A 21136-nucleotide genomic window follows, 5' to 3' on the forward strand; every position below is an offset into this window, starting at 1 on the left:
TTCATAGCATGCACTGACCACAAACTTCCAGCTGGCATAGTCCCTTTCCTGTGAAACTCCTGTACAGTTGGCCAGCTGATGGATTCCCACAGGGTAGGCTACCAGTTCTCCTACGCAGGTCGCCGCATATACTCCCTTTTATGTTCCTCGATTAGAGATCATGGTGCTCATGTAGTAACTCTCAGTAATTAACTCTAGGAAATGGTTTTATGTAGAAACAAAGCCCTCATGGTGAAGACCATACAATCCAAATAGCAGCCCCACCTTACACGTTCACACACTATACCTCACAGCTATCTCTTCTGTGAGTTTTTTGTTCTCTTTTCTTGACTGCAAACACCAAACTAAAGGCAACATTAGCAAACAAAGCAAAAAAAGAAAAAGAAGCAAACAAAGCTACTCAGAACAAAACATTTATCACATGCCTTTACTTTGTTCTTAATGTTAAAAAAAATAGGCAGGAAAGAAAATAGTTAATCTGGATACATACAAATTTGCAGGCACACATAGAAAATAATTTTGCCTAACTGTAGGATAACAGTCATAGCTACTAAGTATTAGATAGCCACATGGGGTCCTTATGTTACATAGGGTCTGTCACTTAGTAAAGTGATTCAGGACAAGAAATTGCGGTGAATTTCTTCTCATAGACCTTCACATATACCTGGAGTCACTTCTGTTCCCCACCCAAATCTCTCTCTTGCACATCTGTCAGGCCAGGATCTGTACTAAATGGCCCTTCATCCCTCTCACCCTTCTCCGTCTAAGCCATTTATTCCCATCCAGGTTGCATTGGTGGTGATCAGGACAACCTTCTAGTGGTAGGGAGGGAGATTCTTGTGGAAGAACATGTTGAAGTGGAAATACTAAGAATTTATGCATTGCTCACATTCCCCCAAACCTGATTTCTTTATTTCTTGCCCAACTGCAGAGACATGTCTCCGTCAGAACAGCTCTGGTAATACATCATTTTATCAACAGACTTTGGCTTTTAAAGATCAGAATGGTGGTGGATGAAACCTACTGAGGTTTTCTTGGCACTTGACCAGTTTGAGAATGCACAGTTACAACTTGATGGAGGTTTAGCAGCACTTTCCCAACACATCTCTTCAAGGAACTGTCCTATGCTGACTTGTACAAAAGGCATGTAGGGAGGAACAAACCTCTTTTTTCCAAGAATGTGACATTTCCAGATATCTGTGTGTCACAGTCATGGGCCATGTTAAAACAGAAAAAATACCCATTAAGGCTTCCTGGGATGTGGGAGCAGAATAAAAGGATGGGTTCCAGGCATATCTGAATTTTGCAGAGTTCCACTGAGTTTAACCAAAGCAGGCCACTTCAAATCTCATCCAAACCATGCTGAGCAGCTCTGCTGCCATGCACTCAAATTACCATAGGAAGACAGGACTGAAAAGTCTTGGATCACCACGTCAAGCCCTCTGCTAACGTAGGTTGTGCCCTTCACAAACTAATCAAGCTTCACCTCACACGCTGCTGGTTTGGAGGTAGCTGGTCTTGCTGGGAAGTCCTCCTAAACAACCTCATGTGCTGATAGTCAGAAGCCTCCTTTCCAATCCCAGCCTAAAGGTACCTATAGTGATTTATACTCCTTTGTTCTGGGATGAGCAGTATCCCATTGCTGAAACTGTTCTCCCATGCCTAGCTCTGCATTCCCCTCATCAACTTCACATTCCCATGCTGTGCTTTTCCCAGTAGTACTTCATCTTTCTTGAGCATCAGTCATTAATGGGGTGTATTGCATATCCAGTATTGCAGGTTGCTGTACCACAGCATTGACACTCTCCTTTCTCCCCTGTAATTACCTTTCCTGATATGTATTAGAATCTTATTTACTTTTTTAATGCGTGCAATGTATTGGTACATTGTACTGGCTCCATAAGACAGAGTGATATGTACACGTGGGTATCTACAGCTGAGTTTGTCTTGGTGAGACCCTTACTTTTAGGGTCTATTTAATCTGATGTATTTTAAATGTCTTTTTGGTTAAGATATTTTATGACTTCACAGACTCCATTAACCAGAACTGACTACAAAGGCATCTCCATGCTATTATCTCAGACGCAGTGACTGATATGTATACTTTTATTATCCTCTCAAACATTTTCTGTTGGTAAGCTACTTGATCATAACATAAATTCTTAAATAGGGCTGAGTGCATGACCTTACACTTTGTATTTCATAATTCCATGCATCAGTCACTAATTCAATGATAATGGTTATGCAATTCTCCCTGCAGGATAGTCTGATACCCTAGAAATTGGTGACACTTTCTACCTTTGTGTTCTCAGAAAATGTCATTAATATTTTTCTGAGTGGATAGCATTTCCATGGACAATAGACAAGAAAATGCCTAGGACTGACCCTAAAAGAGCACTTCCAGCCTTATATTTCACCTTTCAGGAAAATTCCGAAGATGCCACTTCCCTGGTTACAGACTCTACACCTTGGCATGCGTGTGACTCCAGGAAGATGAAATCCACCACGGAAATGCAGCCGGGAATTACCAGCTTGTGGTGGATTGGGGAACAGTGGTGGATGTGCCATGGAAGTACATGGGGATGTATGTAAATCAGGCAGAGGTGAGCCAACCGCCGTCCAGAATCTTAGCCCTGAGGGGGAGTTAATGCACTGCAGCTGTTAGCTTGGGTTGACACTAACTGGTGCCTTTTGGGTGCCATCTGTGTCACACACAGCTGGACTGGAGCATGAGCAGAGACAGCGAGAGCATTTCTGCCCTTCACTTGGTGGCATTCCAGGAAAAGCTGGTAGAAAACAGGCTTCATTCAGGTGACTGTGAGAAGAATTAAAGGGTGGCTGGGCCAGCGTTCGTCATGCACACACAATGAGGCTGGAAGGTTGCTCCTTCTGCGATTGAAGTGTCAGTTTTATTCATGCACGTTGTTAGCGCCCATTACACGCCAATGTCCCCTGAGAAGTGGCTGATGTCACTCTTTACGCTCGCATCGGCTGACCTGGCAGAGCAGGGGGCACAGGGGACTGCCTTGCTACCCAAATTCCCCTACATCTTCTTAATAATTCCTGTCTCAGTGATTTTCCTTATTAACCTCAGTAACATAAGCATACGTAGGAAATACGCTAAGCCCTTTATAAAACTTAACAGTAAGCATAATTATTCAGTTAACAATTTCAGAAGCTCTTTCTTGCAAATGAGGGAGAAACTATTTTATTATCTGTCTGGTTTGGCTCGACTTTCCAAAGAGGCTTCAATGACTCTAAAAATGCCTTCTGACATTACTAGCAAAATTGTGCAAAAGGCAGCTACACAGCTCATGATTTTCCAACTATGCTGTAAAGTTTAGTTCTTTGAAGATGACTCAAATATCAGCTGACCAGCAGTAAACACAGCTTCATGTAGCACTGCACTGGTCCAGGGTATTTTCAGGATATATGAATATAAACCAAAGATTTAAGATTTACTAAAATCCCTTTCAGCAGCTGGACTGCTCTGCAATGTGAAGTTGCCCAGGGCACTTACTAACTTTCCTGGCTTTTCTTCCACTATGCCTTTGAATTCATGTTCGTGAAGCTCGGTAAGACCTGCAAACCAAATCACTGAACGTACCACGGAATCGCAGCGGTTGTAACTCTTCCAAAACCAGTTTGCATCCTTTACTTCACAGTAAAGAGCAGGTCTGCTCTGTAACACATAGCCTTGCAGTTGGGAAAGCGACCGCAGAAACTACCATAAGTACCGCCATATGTGACAGGTAAAGGTGTTTACTGTAGATGAGCGTGCAGATCTGCTACACTGGGAAAAATGATACAGGATTTCCTCCATGCCTTCAGAGACTAAGAAAACATTCAGAGTCCAAATGAGATACAGCCTTAGGGTAATATTTTTCTTATCAGAACTGACTCTTGAAAAGCAGAGCAGGAACGAGGATCTCGGCAAGTTAAAAGAGAAACTCTGCTGGCACAGAAGGCAACCCTGTTACAGGTAAAAGATTTAGTGCTCAAGTCTTCTTATTTTAAAGGGTTCATGGTGCTGTTTGGCTACCAGAATTTTTGCATCTAATGATGTTCAGCAAATAAGTGAGTTTGTGAATTCAAACTACTCTCACTGAAAAAAAGAATTTGGCTCATGCCAGAGGAACGAGAGGACATTCTCTCTACCTGATAATCAACTTCATGAAATCTCCGTGTAATGCAGTTGACACTGGATGAGTCTCATGATTCAGAATCTGTTGTTCTTTCCACACCTATGAATCATTTCCTCTTTTTTTATTTTTTTTTTTTTTGAGTGATCTACAGACAATCATCATTCCTGTTCACCAGTCATTGACACATGCTTACAGAACTGCTGGCTGAAACGGATAAAACCAGCATTTTTGCTTTCAGCTGACCGGTACCTTCAGTTTATCCAGGCTGACAGAGGTTTTCAACACCGGGGTTTACATTTGGGACAGTCTTTTTTGAGCACTGATGGTCAAATATATGTCAAAAATGTTAGTGTAATCTCCTCTGAATCAGACTTTATATTTAACAGAACACATTGATGAGTGTTAATATCTAAGGGAATCAGATGTTGCAAATTCACATCTTTTAATAATCCATTAATATTTCAAATGTTAACATTTTCCCCAGAATTTAATAGGTATTATATTCGGATTTCATTATCATACACAGAATCTGTTGCTTAATGTCAGTGGGAGATTAAATTTCTGTATCTCAGGCTAAACACCCGAAAAAGGTGTGCAGATAGTAATGAATTGCCCTAACTCTTCTAATCACATTTACTTCCAAACAAATCTATAGAAAACGGAAGTCAGGGAAAAAAACCCATAAGTATTTTGCCACTTTCTGAGTAATCATAATCTTTGATTTATATAAAAGACCCCTATAAAATATAATTTGCTCTTGCAATCAACATTTTCAGTGCAAATTTAATTGTTAAAATCTAAATTAACGCAAACAAAAAAAATGTGCTTTGCTCTTCTACAAGCTTTCAAGAACTTTTCTATCCCAGCAGCTGAGAACCAAAAACATCGGATACTTGAAAGCAACACAACCGCTAAAAGCAATCGGTAGCAAAATCCAACATTTTTTATAGCAGCATGTACTATTAAACAACTCACTACATAAACACTAAGCCCATTAGAGCCACAATGTCAAAGATGCTCTGTAAGCTGAACAGGCGAAACATTTCCACAATGACTGCAAGCCAACAAAGCACTCCATAAGATGTCAACAGGGAAATACAATTCAGTCTTAATAGGTTCAGAGCTTATGTAAGCCGTGCTTATGGGGTAGTCTATTAAAAAAGCAAGCGAGCAAGTGACATTACTGTAAACACAACGTGCGGCTTCCTAGAACATGCGGGCTCAAGACATTTGAAACTCTATTCAAAGACACTGTACTTTCTGTAAGTTTCACGCGTTCTGGACCAAAAATTAAGGGAAATAAAAATATCTCCCAATACAGTGACAGTTGAAGTGATAATTCACTCCTCTACAGAAAAGAGATCTGGAATCCCTTCAGCCCCATGAATGGCTTAAGAAGTAAAATCATTATATATGTTCTTCCAATAAAACATTATCTGTTCTTCTGAAAAAAAAAACCAACAGGAAGCTTTCATTCCTAATTAGTAATGCAAATGCTAGCAATTTTGTATTCGGGATATGAACAAGTTTCTCTGGGTGACAACCCAGTTCATTGAATTAAAGCCATGGAGCAATGTGAGATTTGCCATTTCTGCATAAAAAATTGGTACATTTGCACACACCCACCAGGAAAGGAAGAAAAAAAATTCTCAAGAACTCACCACCAGGTTTCCTATCACCATGACCAACAAGAAGACGAGAAGGCACAGCGGCTGCCCAGCTACTTCCATGCAGTCCCACATGGTCTCAATCCACTCCCCACACAAAATTCGGAAGATGATGAGGAACGAGTGGAAGAAATCGTTCATGTGCCACCGTGGCAAATTGCCAGTCGTGCTTATCTTCTTCACGTTGTCCAGGTAGCTTTTCCCAAAAAGCTGCATTCCTACCACCGCAAAAATAAAGACGATGATTGCCAGCACAAGAGTGAGGTTACCAAGGGCACCCACTGAGTTACCAATGATTTTAATGAGCGTATTTAAGGTTGGCCAGGACTTTGCCAATTTGAAGACTCGCAGCTGTGAACAAAACATAAACAACAGTGTCAGTTCACAGAAGCAACAGACATTTCAGCTGATGAATTATTAAAGTGGGTAACATGTGAAAGATGTTAAATGCCACAGTGTGTGCGGTACAAGGTGATTTTAGCCATGCTTCCTGTTAACCTCACTTCATCTATTAATAAAATATCAGTTGGGCTTCTTGGATGAGAGTTGAGTTTTCCAGAGCTATGCCCTTCCTTATTACACAGACGTGCTTTTAGATGCTCCTTCCCCCAATATCACAGTGGGCAGAGGATGGACGGAGGAAATCTCAGGTCTTAATATTTTTCTTTACGTTGCTTTTCCTCCTCAAATTAAACAGCCTGGCAGGAATTGGGGGGAAGGGGTTTAGGGTTCGATCCCACAAAGAGAGAAGCATTTCCCATGAGTTTCAGAGCAAGCCTCAGCCAGATGCTATTAGCTGTTAGCTCCCAGGGTGAAAATCACCTCTGTGCTGAGGATCACGCAGTCTATGCACAACCCACGTCCCACTTAAGACCTATTTTAAGCGTGTGAATGGTTCCTAGCCCTTGTGCTGTGTTTTCACCTGAAGGATTAATTTCAGCCCTATTGAAGAGGGATTGCTCAAAAACTGGCAGAAGAGTCTCAGGACCAAGCAGCAGTGGTGAAAAATTTGCAATTTTGAGCAGGGCATAGAATTTTTGGGAAAAAAAAAAAAAAAAAAAGGTTTCCGCCAAATGTAACCATAAGGGGCTTATTTTCCTGGTCTTTCCATGTTGTGAAGACATATCATGGCCAGAATGATTAGCATGGACATCCTGGTACATGAAGTGCAACACAAATGTCAGGCTGGCAAGGAAACTACTTTTCTGTTCCAATATGTCGACAGTCTCTCATTAATATAATACCACTATCCCATGCATAACAAAGGAGCTGACAGCTAAGGAGGTCCCGTGAAAGACAGATGCTATGTTATGCTGATCAGTTCTAGAAAAAAAATATCACTCTGTGAATAATTCAAAGACATTTTCTTTTGACAACATTTAAAAGAACGGTGGCATGTTTATAACATAATTTAGGAATAACAACTTCTAAAACGACAAGTTACTGGCTCTTGCATTTCTTGGGCTATCAATTATCTGCTGACTATGCTAACAGGTGTACAGGTATAAAACGGCAGATTTTTATTACAAATTGGAACTCAAACATTTTAAGTGTGCCACAAGTACCTGGCACAACTAGAAGGAATCAAATTATGTACTCATTTACCCTGATGTAAATCTGGAACAATTACATTTATCCCGCAGCCTATAATTAGTGTCATGTACTGTTCATTAGTTTGCAGCAATTAAAGTCTTTATCAGCAGATGCATTTTTAAGAAAATATGTGGCATTCATGTCAGAGTTTACATCTAATAAAAGAAGAGGGGTAAGAACAGAATAAGACCATTACCAATCGAAAGGAGCGTAAAACAGACAGGTTTCCCATGCTGGACAAACCCAGTTCCATCAGGCTTAGTATAACAATTATGCTGTCAAAAATATTCCAGCCCTGCTGAAAATAGTAGTAGGGGTCAAGGGCAATTACTTTGAAGATCATTTCTGCTGTAAAAATCCCAGTGAAGACCTGCAGAAAGAAAATATGAAGTCAAAGTAACCTTTTAGGCACACCTCCTTGCTTGCAGACTTTCCACTGATACAGGTGAACACAGTGGAAAGCCAAAAACATTTTACAAGCAGATACTTTATTTTTCCCGGCTCATTCTTTATCACTATTACAACTTTGTCTAGTCTTTTCATAATAGTATTTGATACTGCTGTAAACTTACAATGACATCTGAGTTCAAGATCTGGATTGGAACATACATTTCTATCTCCTTCTGTCATCTGAATAATCCCAGTAGTAAAAACCAAAGTGTAAAGGTGCCGTTTATAAAGGTTAAATCTATTCACTTCAGTGGAGAAACCTGAACAAATGGAGTGGGAGTGTTAAAGGGGTATTTGGGTTGTGGTGTACCTGCTGTATTATCCCTTTTTATTTTGTTATTATTACCATCAATACCAGGACAACGCAAGCCTCCAGTCGTTCTGAGGTTATTGCTGGCAGCGGAGGTGATTAGAAACTCTAATTTGAATTCTAGTCTTTTTTTACAAGTAGTCACAGTAATTTTCTTTTCACAGCAACTTGGGAGCACATTGCTTATTTATGACCCAGTTCAAATGTCATATGGTGGAAGTTCTAATTGGAACATTTTTCTTTAAAACAACATATAAATATTACCTATGAGACAGAGGGAGAGGGGAAAGGAAGGCTGCTGACAGCAAATTCAGTTTTAACACATTCCTGCAGAGTATCTCAGAGAATCAGATCTTGTCCTTTCGTACGCCTTTCTTAAGAACCAGTTTAAATGCACAACACAAGGCTACAGTCAACTTAAAATGACAAAATGTGGGCATCAAGTTCTTCATATACTGTTTTGTTTTCGTTCCAAGTCCCAGTACAAGGTGCACAGAGCTTTGTGTTTCTGAAGAATTCTCTATTGCACTTATATATTAAAGCACGTGGTTTTCCACAAAACAGCCAATATCAATGCACTGTGTACATCAAAAAAGAGGGGGGAATCCAGAGCTCACATACCAGTAACATACAGTCAAGGAGAAATGCTCTCCTTCCAATAAGCTGAATACTCACAGCAGTTTTCCATCAAACCTGATCAACTGATCAACAAAGATGGGAAACCCCTTGAAATATGTAAGGGAAATACTTAAGACTATATAATTAAGATATTAAGGAATAAAAATAAATGGTCGTAGCTTGCATTTGAGGAAGGCTTGGCTTTACTTTGGAATGCTTCTGGAGTTAATTCTTCCAAGCAGCCATTTTACACAATTCTTTATGTAAAATACCTTCTCTTTCTCATCAGGAAAATATAACCGTGGGCTGCAACAATTTGGACGGTCATCCCATCATCATCTCATAACAAGAACCCCCAAAAATGACCTGTCTCATATTTCTAAGTAGCCAACAATTTCTGAGTCATGGTGGTCCAAGATAACCAAAGATTCCCACCACAATGCTCCAACTTCCCTTAGGACAGAGAACAAGACCAAACTGGATGCCTGTGAAATTGTATCCACGGGACTGCCTTAAAACCCACGATACCATGCTGCGTACATTATGCAACCGTCTTGCTGAGAAATGACTCAGGAGGATCACTTTCTTTGCCTGAATCATTTTAATCAATAGCCTTCTGAGTAGGAAATGTCACAGTAAGATAGCAAAATGTCTGGGCCTTCCTAAAGGCATCGGGAATTGGGGACGTGTACCAGCTACGAATTTCAAACGACAGTTGTCGAATCACCAGCACCTGGTAGGCGGTGACTGCGCTTGTACAAGAGGCCGGACACTCAGTACGATAAAGGTTGGAAAGAAAACAAGTAACTTAACATCCCACTGGTGCTAAATATGCTACTGCTGATTTGGAGGACTTTGTATTAGAAAAAATTCTTAAGCTCTAATATTGTATAATAATATCTCAGTTTCTTAAGGAAAATAAAATTTGGGAGAATCTTGCACTATCTGCCTATTTTTTAAGTGGTGGCACTGCATAGGGAGATGAACCATGTAAAGATGTACACGTGCTTGGCTGGTCTTCTGACGACATTTGAAAATGTTGATTTCTGTAAGTGATGTACTAAAGGAGTCTGAAGGTAGCAGATGCTGCATGAAGTAGATGGACAATCAGAGTGGGAGATCTCCAGTGACTGGCAGCAGATGAAGAATTGCTCTCAGATAAAGTGAATCCATCTTCCCCTTTCATTCTTTCGTTTCTCTTAGAAACATTTGTTTTGAGGAAAAAAATGCCAAAGATCTGCCCTTTTTAATATTCCCCCCAATTTAATGCTAGTAAGATCACTCAAAGAGGGTTAGATGCAATGGGAAGATGACAGCCAGCCAGCGTGGGGGCAGAGGAGGGGTCTGGCAGTCTGCGGCTTAGGGGATGTGGTCACCTGGCAGCCTGCCCTGGAGCTGGGACTCCCTTTCCTTTCACAGGGGATTGCAAAAAATGTCAATTTTCGTTACAAATGACTTTGCAAAATCCTCAACAAAATGGTATTACCTTCTTCTGACCTGCTTTACTCGCAATCAGTCCAGTTATGTAGGGGTTTAGTAAAGCTGTCAAGGGGGAGCTGGGACAGTCTGGCCTCTCACCAACCCATCCTGGGATCTCAGGGGAAGGGGAGCCCCATGCCATCATCCTGCTACAAAAATATTAGCAGGTTGTTTTGCTTATTTTGCGCTTTAGCACAAAGAGGAGAAATAGCTCTAGGCAGTGCTGAGAAACTCAGAGTGAGATAATGACATTTTTATTATTTTTTTTTGCAAAATTTTGCAAAATTTGCTTTGCAATTCCTCCCCCTGCTCGTTGTCTCTATTTCCTTGTTGGCACCTGGCTCAGCCCCGCTCAGCCCTGGCAGGTCCACAGGAGCTGCCTTGGCAGGAGGGATGCCAAGGGCTAAAGTTTCACTGCCTGTGGTCTGCAAAGGAAGAAGCTGATCTGCCAAAACCAGAGCAAGGAGCAGAGACATTTACCATCCAGAGTGCCAGAGGGGGAAGCAGCAGCATTACCACCTGCTCTGATGGATGCTGGGTCCAAAGGAGTTTTCTAAAGTCATCTTAGAAGGCCACAAATTGTTGAGCAACAACCCCACGCGAGGGCTGGCTCGAAAGGGGAGTTGGACGCAGTCCTGTGAGATGACTCTCTGAGCTACCCTTGTCCACTGCTTTCCACAGAGGGCAAGAGCATGGGCTTGAAGCAGGAGAGACGCACACAGATTTTTGCTTAGCACAACAAGAGGGAGATTTGCCAAGACACAGCAGCTGAAAATAATGGAGACTGGCCCCACAGCCTAGAAGAACCTCAACCTGCCCAAGGAGGCCCAGAGCTAAAAATAACAAGGACCAGGGTAACGAAAGCAAGCCATATGTGATGTGCCACGTATTCTAGGACTGATACAAACAGTCCGATTATTGCTACTACCCACCTAAACCTGCCAGCGTAGGATGCTTCTCACTAAAGGCAGACATCACATCAGTAGTGTCTCTGCATACTCCCACTACAGTTGATGGTCACTACAGTCACTGGCCTCCAGGGCATAGTTCACCTTATCCAAAAGTAAATGTCTTTAAAACATCACAGTAATTGTGCCTTAAAATTGTCATTACTCTCCAATGACTTTAAAGAGAGACAAAGGCGACCAGCTCCGACAGAGACTCCTACGTTGTAAATACCTAAAGTTAGGCAAGGTGAATTGCATTTTGAGATACTGCAGCTTTGAATTTTATAGAAATAAAGGGCTTTTCTCATCACCGCTATGAGCTTCTCAAATTCAAACTTAGCAGCAACCACATTCCAGGGTACTCCAGACTTACTCATGGTATCTTATAGGAGATCTCTGCTTCTCCCACTAGATTTTAGGGGCAATTCCACCATGCCATAGCTAGATGGCATGTGCCTTTTCCAATACAGACTATCCTAAAATTAAAAGGGCTTTAAACACTAAGTTTTAAAGCAGTAAAACATGGTAACTTTTAAACGTAAACCCAGAGAAAGACAATTACAGAAAAAGCTTCCGTTTTGTAGTAGCTGCAGAATTTTAGTGGCCCCCTGGGTTAACAAATTGTACCACGTCGCCTCTGGAAAGGCTTTTCTGCTGTCCCTGCAGTGTGGCTGTAGATCTGCCAGTCTGCTTTTCCTCGCAGAAGTGTGGTCTCTGCTTACTTTGCAGCTCTCTCTCTGGCTGCTCCAGCTTGCACATTAAGAGTTTCCCCTCGAAGCATCAGCCGTGCTTTGTCCCCTGTCCCCTCTGTGCCGGGGTTTGCACGGGCCCCAGCACGTGCTGCTGGACAAGGCAGGGAGGCACAGCAGGACAGCAAAGGGCATATAGCATATATACCATAGGCACCTTCCCACATACATATCTACATACGCTCAAACATCACTCTGTTTCTCTCCCAGATCTTGCCTTGATTTTTTCTGTAGTTTTTTTTAACTTAAAAGTCACTATTAGTCACCAAGAACTGCTGCCTTATCATTTCTTTAAAAGAAATCCCAAATAAACCTCATTAACCTTTCTCTTATCTCATTTCTTTAAACAGATACAAACTAGATACCTATCAGGAAGAGTCCAGAAACATGGCTTTAGTGGTTATTAGTAACATTAGAATATGTTAATTTAATTAAAAATGGACCCTTGTCCTTCATTCATTTCTCTTCACCCTCAGAAAGAGGTGACTATGTGGACTTGCTTAATACGTCACCGGCAGAGTGATGCTGACAGCATATGAAAACGGGGTCTTCCCAAGCCGTGGCCAAAACTTTAAAAAGCAGGAAATCCACTCCTGAGGCAGCACTTCAAGTTCACACTCACTTACCAAATTACCGATGTAAAGCATGTGGTCAAACTCCTTCGTCATCTTGTAATGCTCCAGGGCCATGAAGAGCGTGTTCAGCACAATGCAAAGGGTGATGGTGAGGTCGGTAAATGGGTCCATTACCACGAACTTGACAAATTTCTTGATTAAAAGCCAAAGCGGGCAGCAATCCCAAATGAGAAATTTAACAGCAAAGTGGTTCCAGCAAGGAGGACATTTCTGGTGTGATTCCTCAAGCTCTAAGTCACAAGCAGTAAAGTAACAGTCAATTCACACTGAGTTATATGACAAGAGAACACTTAAAATGACTCATAACATAGAGGAAGGCCCCTGAATTACCCCAAACCTTTTTTTTAGGATAAAAATATTTCTTCATTTAACATATATTGGAATGTATTTTTTGCATTCCCATTTTAGAAGTATCTTAAGTAATACCTTTTAAAGTGGTTAAGAGACGAAAGAGCTTAAATCCAATATTTAGAGCCCATTTAAGCACTTGAGAGCCAGAGTATCACTGGGTATCAATAAGGTTTCCGTTCTTGATGTGCAATCCAAAAAGGCATTACGCATCTGATTTCTTCTGAAAGGCCCACATAGAAAATCAGGGGAGTCCATAAGTCAGTTTGAAAATGCTGCTAAAGCTCCAGTGTGCTTTTTAAAGGTGCTTTTAAAATATTACCAAAAATACAACTTTTATATGGCCATTTTATTTGAGCACAAAAGAAGTGATATAGCTTCATAAGTATAATTTGTATTAAATGGTGAAAAAGAAAAGCGAAAAAAGACAGTTAATGGCTGAATGATCATGATTAGCGGAATTGCTTAATGCTTTCCTTTTCTGATTCCTTTATGGGCATGGAATGCTGTATAACAGTTTTAGTCTATATAATTAGAACCTGCACTGATAACAGGAAAACTTCAGCCAAGGCTGTTATTTCAATCAGTTTATAAACAGCCTCCTCTCTCAAGCCAGGATGCATTCTCTGTGCATTTTCCTTCACCGGACAGCAGAACTGTGGTATTAGATGTCTTCTACCAAGAGTGCAAAATATCAGATGATATCCTCCATGCACAGGTTTTGCACAAACATCTACACTGCTCCGAGATCTCTGGAAAACCAAATTGCTCCCAAGAAATAACTATGCCTTTCCAGCCTCTCCTGTTTCCAAACAGAGGATTTACAGGTAAGCACCTAAAATGATGTGAGAACCATCCGTACTACAAACAATTTCAATGCAAAACACTAATTTTACATTTTTTTTGGAAACCCACCTCAAAGTAATAAAGAATTTGGGGCAGTCACTTCCTAAAAGACGAGAATCCAGATGAACAAATCCGTCTCTATCCACTTTCCTCATAATCACTTCTAACCAACCCTGCTTATTCCACTGTTATTAATTTTGGGACCTTCATGACTGATGCACATCAGATGTGTGACTCTTTTCCGTGAGGCTCCACACTTGACACAAGCCCCTTAAAGTCCAGGTTGCTGCTAAAAGGGGTAGTTTCATCACTCTCAGCCTCAGCCACATGTTATTTCTCTGTCCTTTGGACAGCTTTTGTGGTCCTGGACCTTCTGGGGGAGCTGGTTCTGCTCACTGATCCAGCTCAAGACCAATTGCTTGTACAGACTAATCAAACTGCAGGAACAAAGCAAGGGGAGGAGGAAGGTGTGACTGTCCTCTTTTGGCAGTGATGTGGCATTAAAATGGTTTAAATCAATCAAGAACCCACATCCTTTCCCCAGCATGGGTGACCTTTGGAAATCACAACAGATTTAATAGTTTTTGAAAGACATCTGCAAAAGGAAAAGTAAAATTCGACTCAACTAGGTGCGTTTTTTTTTCTGCTACTTTATATTGTTTAAAAAAAAATGGTCAGAAAAACACAAAGTTTGAGTTGGAGGAATTTTTCCTTTTCTTTTTAAGGGCCTGTGTCCTTCCTTGTTTGCCAGGCTTTGCAAGGTCTGGGAAAAACAGGCAGGTGATGACTACCCAAGAACCAAGAGCAGAAACCAGGTAACTAAAGGGGAAGGGATTTCTGGTCTGGCTGTTTCACACAATTTGGCACAAATTATACAGCTATTATTGTAGCTAAAGCCTGTGATACATTTTATTCCGATTTGATATTCCTCTTGTTGTTAACAAGTATTCAATTTCAATGACTAATCAAACTCTGGGAATTAGAAAACCTTTCATAAGGATTTAAACAGTTTTCTTCTATATGAGGCTAAAAATGTACATCCTCTGTGTTACACTAGACTTGATGGTCTCTATTTCTGTGAGAAAAAGTCACAGAAAGCACCATCCAATAAATAAGCAGAAGTCCAGTTCAGCCCTTTTAGGCATTCTTAACACATTACAAAGAAGCAAATCAATCACAGAGCTAATTGCTAAAAACCCCACAGAAAACAAGTAAAACCTTTGCAGACCACACTAAACACTGGAATACACTGAAGTGATTATTTACCTATTAAGAATATGACTCTTTATTTATTTAAACATATATATATATATATATATATATATATATCTGCTCTCACCACAATACTGTTGAATATAACCACAGGGGATGGTAAAGAGCTGAGGAAGAAGAAGGGCTTTGTGGTTACACGCTGGGCTGTCTCCAAAGAGTTGGGTACAGTCTCTTTCTAGAAGGCATCCCCCAGATAAGCCTGCCTTGCCTTGCCTTCCTGTTCATCCGTAACACAGAGAATAAGGCTGGAGGAGGATCCAAAATTCCCCTTCCTCCACGCTGTGTCCTTGGCAGACATTTTTCTATACTCTCAGTTGGAACCTCCTGTCTTGTCTAGTAGGAGACAGGAGGAACTGTAAGAGGCCCTTTCATGCTGCATGTAAAGGGCATAGAAATGTGATGTCTTGCTATGAGTGGTTGTCTTGCTATTGATAAACTTGTGAAAGGGAAATGCAAAGCTCCTTCGTATGGAAAGGCAAGGAAGGGAAATCCTCCCGCATCTAATGAGAAGCTGAATGAGCAATGGAAAAAATTGCCTGGAAGTATTTGCATGGACAAAACGGTCCTTTGAGCATCCTTAAATTTCACAGTGGGATTCAAACACCCACCAAACTGTTGTGTCCCACTAGATGCTCTGCAAGGAGGAGACTTTCCTCCCCGACAACTTGGAAGTTCTGCACATGGCTGGTGACTGCACATGCCATCAGCTCCAGAGAGATGAGATATAAACATCACCCAAACAGTCTGGTGCTCCACTACCCCACATCCCGGTTAGCCTGGTGTAAATCAAATGCCATGGGGACACAAAACATTACCAGATCTGACTTTTTGATTGTATGGCCAGCATTTTGTCAGAATTTTCACAAGTGAATGAGCAAGACAGTGATTATATTGCCTTCTGTTACAGCTTCACCTATATTGTAGGGATTGGAATAACTATGTTATGACTTCCTGCAAAACAACAAGAGTTCAGGATTAGGATCTTTTGTGTCACTTGTTCCTGCCAGTCCATATGGCTTTGAGTTGAGGAAGTAAAGACGTGTCTTACCTTCCAGGGCACTGGTGATGATGCTGACAGCACTTACTGCCCTCTGCCTCTGAAAGGGTTCGTCCGAGTGGTCCACCGATGGGCGGTGGGGCATTAAGAGCTGCTTCTTGCTTGCCTCGTCTGAGGGAGAGGTCTGTTTAAATGAACACATTGGATTAGCAGAATAAAAAGCCAGGCAGATATGGGGTAGCATTTTCAAAATGGCCTAAGCACTATTTTTCCCAGCTAAGTCCAAAACTCACTGATTGCCCAATTAGACACATGCTGATGGGGCACTGCTTTTGGAAATGGCACTTCGAGCAATTGTGGACGCTTTGCTCTGCCCTTGACCTTCATGTAAACAGGTGAAAGATGCAGGTGAAAAATAAAGGGACACTTCCAATGCCAGAGAAACAGCAGTGCTGCTTTACCATGCTCTGTGCTTGTGAAAGAAGCCCTGCTTAATTACGTTAATTATTCCATTATTTCTGAAATGTGTTAACTGTTTAATTATACAGCTAGAAGAGGAAAAGGGGCGTGGGTAACAGCTCCATTACAGACCTCTGATATCATACCAAGCAAACTGACTCCTCAACACATGCTTTTTCTTGTTCTGAAACACTGCCAAATCTCAGGAACATATTGTCATTCTGGTGATCTTTGGTGTCACCGATTCTGGAGCTCCATAATTAGGAGAAAATCTCAGCTTCTTTTTTCTCAGGAAAAATAAAAAAAAAACCACCAAAACCCAAACTATCTAGTTTTCATGTTTCTCAAGCAAAAGCTTAAAAAAAAAAATAACAACAAAGAAATCAAATACCAGAAAATCAGAGCTCCCAAGCTGTCTTTATTTAATGTTTCATTTTAAATTACTTTCATGCTTTTTGAAGGCTTGGGATTCTGAAGTCAGCCGGAACACAGTATGGCAGCAGACACACACTGTATTAAATACTTCATATTGCCAGCTCACAGGAGCAAGATGTTAAGACACATATTATTACAAACTCCCACTTCATACAGAGAAAACTCCCGCTTGCTTTACTCCTCCGGCTCTCCCACAGGTAGAAGGAAAGGTGATGGTGGAGACGTAAGGATCTGGGAAAGCCAAGTTCAACGCCATTCTCTGTCACAGACCTTCTGGTCAAGACACTCGGTCTACCAAAATAAATGTTCTAACAGCCTTCATCCTGCTCCTCCAAGCATACAGGCTGTGAGGTCCAAGACACTTCATAAGCAAGAGGCAGGCACTGGAGAGAGATGGGTCCTGATGGCTCTTGCAATATAGCTCAAGGAAATGTGCAAGGAGAAGAAATCCCTATGAAGATGATAACCCTTGGTTTACACAGTTATCAGAGTAGCTGCTTTTGCTTCTCCACAGTCAAATGAGGTACAGGAATTGGATTCAGTCTTCTGGATCTTCTCTCATCACTTGGATCTGAAATGGCCCTAATCACCCCAAGCAGCGCCCAGGATGCCAACCAAGACGGGCCATGGGCAGCAGCTCCACAACTCTGCTCTCTGTGCCTGGGATATGCACCCAGAGGGACTCAGGATCCCTCCTCTTCATCATTTCTCTGTTGAAACTGCTCTTCAACAAAGGTAATCCCATAAGAATGACAGGAGAAAAGCACTGAAGTTCTTTGAGCCGTCTTTCTGGAGTGGGATCTCTTTAGGGCAGGGGACATTCCCTTGTCAAGTGGTCGCAAAGGACAAAGACACTTGGCCACCAGTTGACACTGAAAATAATAGCTAGGATACTGGTCCCAGGTCACCTTAAAGTACTGCAGATAAAAATACCAATCGCTCCAAGACCAGAGAAGAGTAAGGACTTTTAAAGCAAGGACTTGAAACATTAGCTAAGCCAGGAAAGCAGTAATTCTTAAAACGGCTGCTTTTGATTTGTTGGGCTGTTTTTTTTTTTCTCTTTTTTTTTTTTTTAAGTGTTCTCTTTTGTTAAAACAATTGGCTTATTGTCCATTGAGTTACTTGACATAGTCATCTCAAAAGGAGACATGTAATCACAACCTATTCAAAGAGACTCCTACTTGTGCACAACATAACAAGAAATCACTCTATCCTGTGCTTTGGAGCTGAGGAAACCAGGAACGGTATTTCAGATGCGTTATTCGCTTGATTCCCTTCACCTCAAAAACATCCAATAAAAAAACCCCAAAGAAACAACAAATGTTTTATTAATGAAGAAAGCATCTACAACATTGCATAATCATCCGCACCAGTTTGGAGCACATAACAAATACGTGACACTGAAAAGAAATAACTAGAAAAAGAGGGCAAATAAAACAAATGAGGGACACAAACTTACAAGCAGAGTAAGCCAAAAATGTAAAAGTAAAGAAAAAGGAAAAAAAAAAAATCCAAATCAAACCCCAACTCTTCCAGTTTCCTCTAATTCTAGAATGAACCATAATAAAACCTCAAAGTTCAAATTCCTCTGGATCATCTAACTCTTTTTAAACTGTACCATCTTCCCATCCCATTTGACCCAAAGCTTAACACATACCAGTAGCACATCTTTATACAACCTCATCCCCAGAAGTCCAGGTTTTCTGACTGTCAAGGAAGATACTACATTCCTATTCATGCATGCAGAAGTGCTTTTGCAGAAGTTGTGGGTTGGTGGCCTTTATCTGAAAGCCACCTTTTATTCACAGGTGCAAAGAGAATTCATTGCGGAGGTTAAAAGTTGAAGGAAAAACATTCAGAGATTCATTCTTCCTATTTTTTTTTGATTCAGCTAAACCAAGGTAAACCAAAGATCCAGGCTGGGCGTATCCTTCAGAAAAAAACAAAACAAAACCAACTAGTAGGGAACTGACTTTTTCCCTAGGTTTGATGTGATATTCCCAAACAAAAAATATTTTTAAGCCACTCTATTCTTTTTTTCCAGCCCAGCATCCTCAGTCCTGCTACCTGTGTCACGAGAAGCGGGCCCCCAGACTTCAGGAGTCCTGCTGCAGTCAAGGGGAATGCTTGCAGTGCGTCATCCTCCGGGTGCAAAGGGCTGTTTCTGAAGGAGATATATTTATGGCTCCTTCCTTCCTTCATCTCTGGAGGGGTGAGGTGGTGCAATTTGTTGCTGGCCCACGTTCAGAGCAAATGCTATGGCATGTGACAGGCGCCCACCCGTCCGGCTACACGTGTCCCCGCCACAGGGTAGAACCTGAATCCCACCGATCCGTGCCAGCCACAACAGAGGTTTGTCCCCAGAGCCAGGACACGGTGTCCGGCAGGCAGTGCTGGGGTGTAAGGAATGCTCCTGTGCTCTTGCAGGAGGATGCGGGCTCTTTCCCCGTAGAGCGGTACATCTATCACATAGCATGTCATGTAATGTTAAGTATTTAACCAGGAAAGAAAGTTTCCATCTAGGTAAATTGCTTAAAATTATTCAAGTTACTTAGGGAAGTTTATGAGTTTTTGTTCTTTGAAAAGAATAGATACATGAGCGGGTTGTTTTTTTTTTTAAATATTATTTATTTTAGAACAGAGGTAGCTAATAGTCACAGGAGGAACTGGCGGTTTTTGCACTCTGAGATAGAGAGCAGTTCCATGAACTGGACAAACAAGGCAGTGTAAAGGCTATTATCATTACAGAGGTAATATACACAGGTACAGTTGTTCATCATACTTATATTTCTATAGAAATTAAGCAAAAATAACAACAGTCCCTATAGTTATGTAAGGAGTCTCCTTAGGAACCAGATGAGAAATCACAATGAAGCTAAACACAGGCATCTCCAGCAGGACAAGATTATTTGTTGCTCCCTGATTGACTGGAAATGTTTCTCCTTTGGATCAGCTAAATTCTATAGGGACAAACATACCATTCAGTAATTTACATGTAAATGAGGATGCATAACACTGCAGATTTATTTTCTTCTGAGTGCCTACAGTTCTGAGCTATGTCAAAACTGTTACGTGAAGATGGGCTTATACATGGCAGCATTTTAAAGACCACATTTGGGAACTGGGACAGGTTTAATTTTCCTTGTACAGTAAAAAGCTTTTCAAGCATAAAAAGAGGTGGACAGGCCACACCATGAACAATGGACCCAGTAAGGCACCAGCACAAGTATTTAATGAGATTGAAGGTGACCATAATAGCGCACGGCATTAAAAAAGAAGCTATTTAATTTTGGGGATGCTCGATTATTTAAAGAGATGCACTGTATCACTGGAGCAGCTTGCAATATTTGTGTCAAATCTGAATGGTTTACGCTTAGAATGTGCTAAAGCAGAGTTTGAAATGAGCAGAAACTAGAGCCACGGTGAAAACTTTCTGTGTGACAGCGGCAGAGGGCTAGCTAGCTTTCGTCCATGTAACTTATTGGCGGCGATTTTTGGATGACTTATTTTATTGACCTTTTTTCTGAACATGGAAACTGCTAACACTTTCTCTTCTCACCAGTCCCGTGGCAAAGCAAGAAAGGAAAAAAAGAAATTTTACCTTGGGGCGGTTCTAGGGTCAACAAGAAAACCTCGAACCACTGTGGTCAGCAAAACAGTTTTATGCTTAGCAGCAACAAAAGCCAAGGTCTTTTTTTTTTTTTTAATAAAAAAGACCAAAAAGTTTATCTAGAGATAAGCTTCTAAATCTTTAGTTCAGCACCTCCATAAGCAACCTGTCCTTTCTTACGGCCTCACTCCCCATTAGTTTTCACTCCTGTCAAGTTAGCAATACTCGGTATTCCTAGTTTCCTAAAAGAAAAAACATGTGTGACCAAGAGAAAAGTCAGAAAAGGTTGTATGTGGAAGAGGTAGACTCTGGATAGATCCAACCTCAGCCTCGTTGACCATCCCAAAGCCATGTCACAGGTGGCCCCACTCTGCTCCTGGGGTGATGGGAAGCTCTGGTGAGGAGGTGCCCCAGAGAGAGCAAAGCAGTGGGGACCACCAGCTAACAGCCCACTTGCAAACCACCACCTCCTCAGTCCTGCACCCATTTCTCTGCCACTTTTAATCTGCAAAATAACTGGAAAGTCACACTGAACAAAAAACCTTTCGATTTCCCTGCAGAGTTACAGAAAGGGCT

At 41.3% G+C, this 21136-nt stretch overlaps 1 protein-coding gene across 1 annotated transcript in view; it reads right to left on the minus strand.

The window, feature by feature from the left end:
- The window catches only part of LOC104288900 (sodium channel protein type 5 subunit alpha-like), a 175031-nt gene that overhangs the window by 86739 nt on the left and 67156 nt on the right, over positions 1-21136 (minus strand). Inside the window, exons 12-15 of the mRNA XM_009887773.1 lie at positions 16108-16240; positions 12585-12823; positions 7602-7775; positions 5807-6163 (exon numbers count right to left, since the gene is read on the minus strand). Of these exons, the coding sequence (XP_009886075.1) occupies positions 5807-6163; positions 7602-7775; positions 12585-12823; positions 16108-16240 (903 nt within the window). The remainder of the gene's footprint in view (positions 1-5806; positions 6164-7601; positions 7776-12584; positions 12824-16107; positions 16241-21136) is intronic.

Source organism: Charadrius vociferus, unplaced genomic scaffold, assembly GCF_000708025.1.
Source record: "Charadrius vociferus isolate BGI_N301 unplaced genomic scaffold, ASM70802v2 scaffold566, whole genome shotgun sequence".
NCBI classification, from domain to species: Eukaryota; Metazoa; Chordata; class Aves; order Charadriiformes; family Charadriidae; genus Charadrius; species Charadrius vociferus.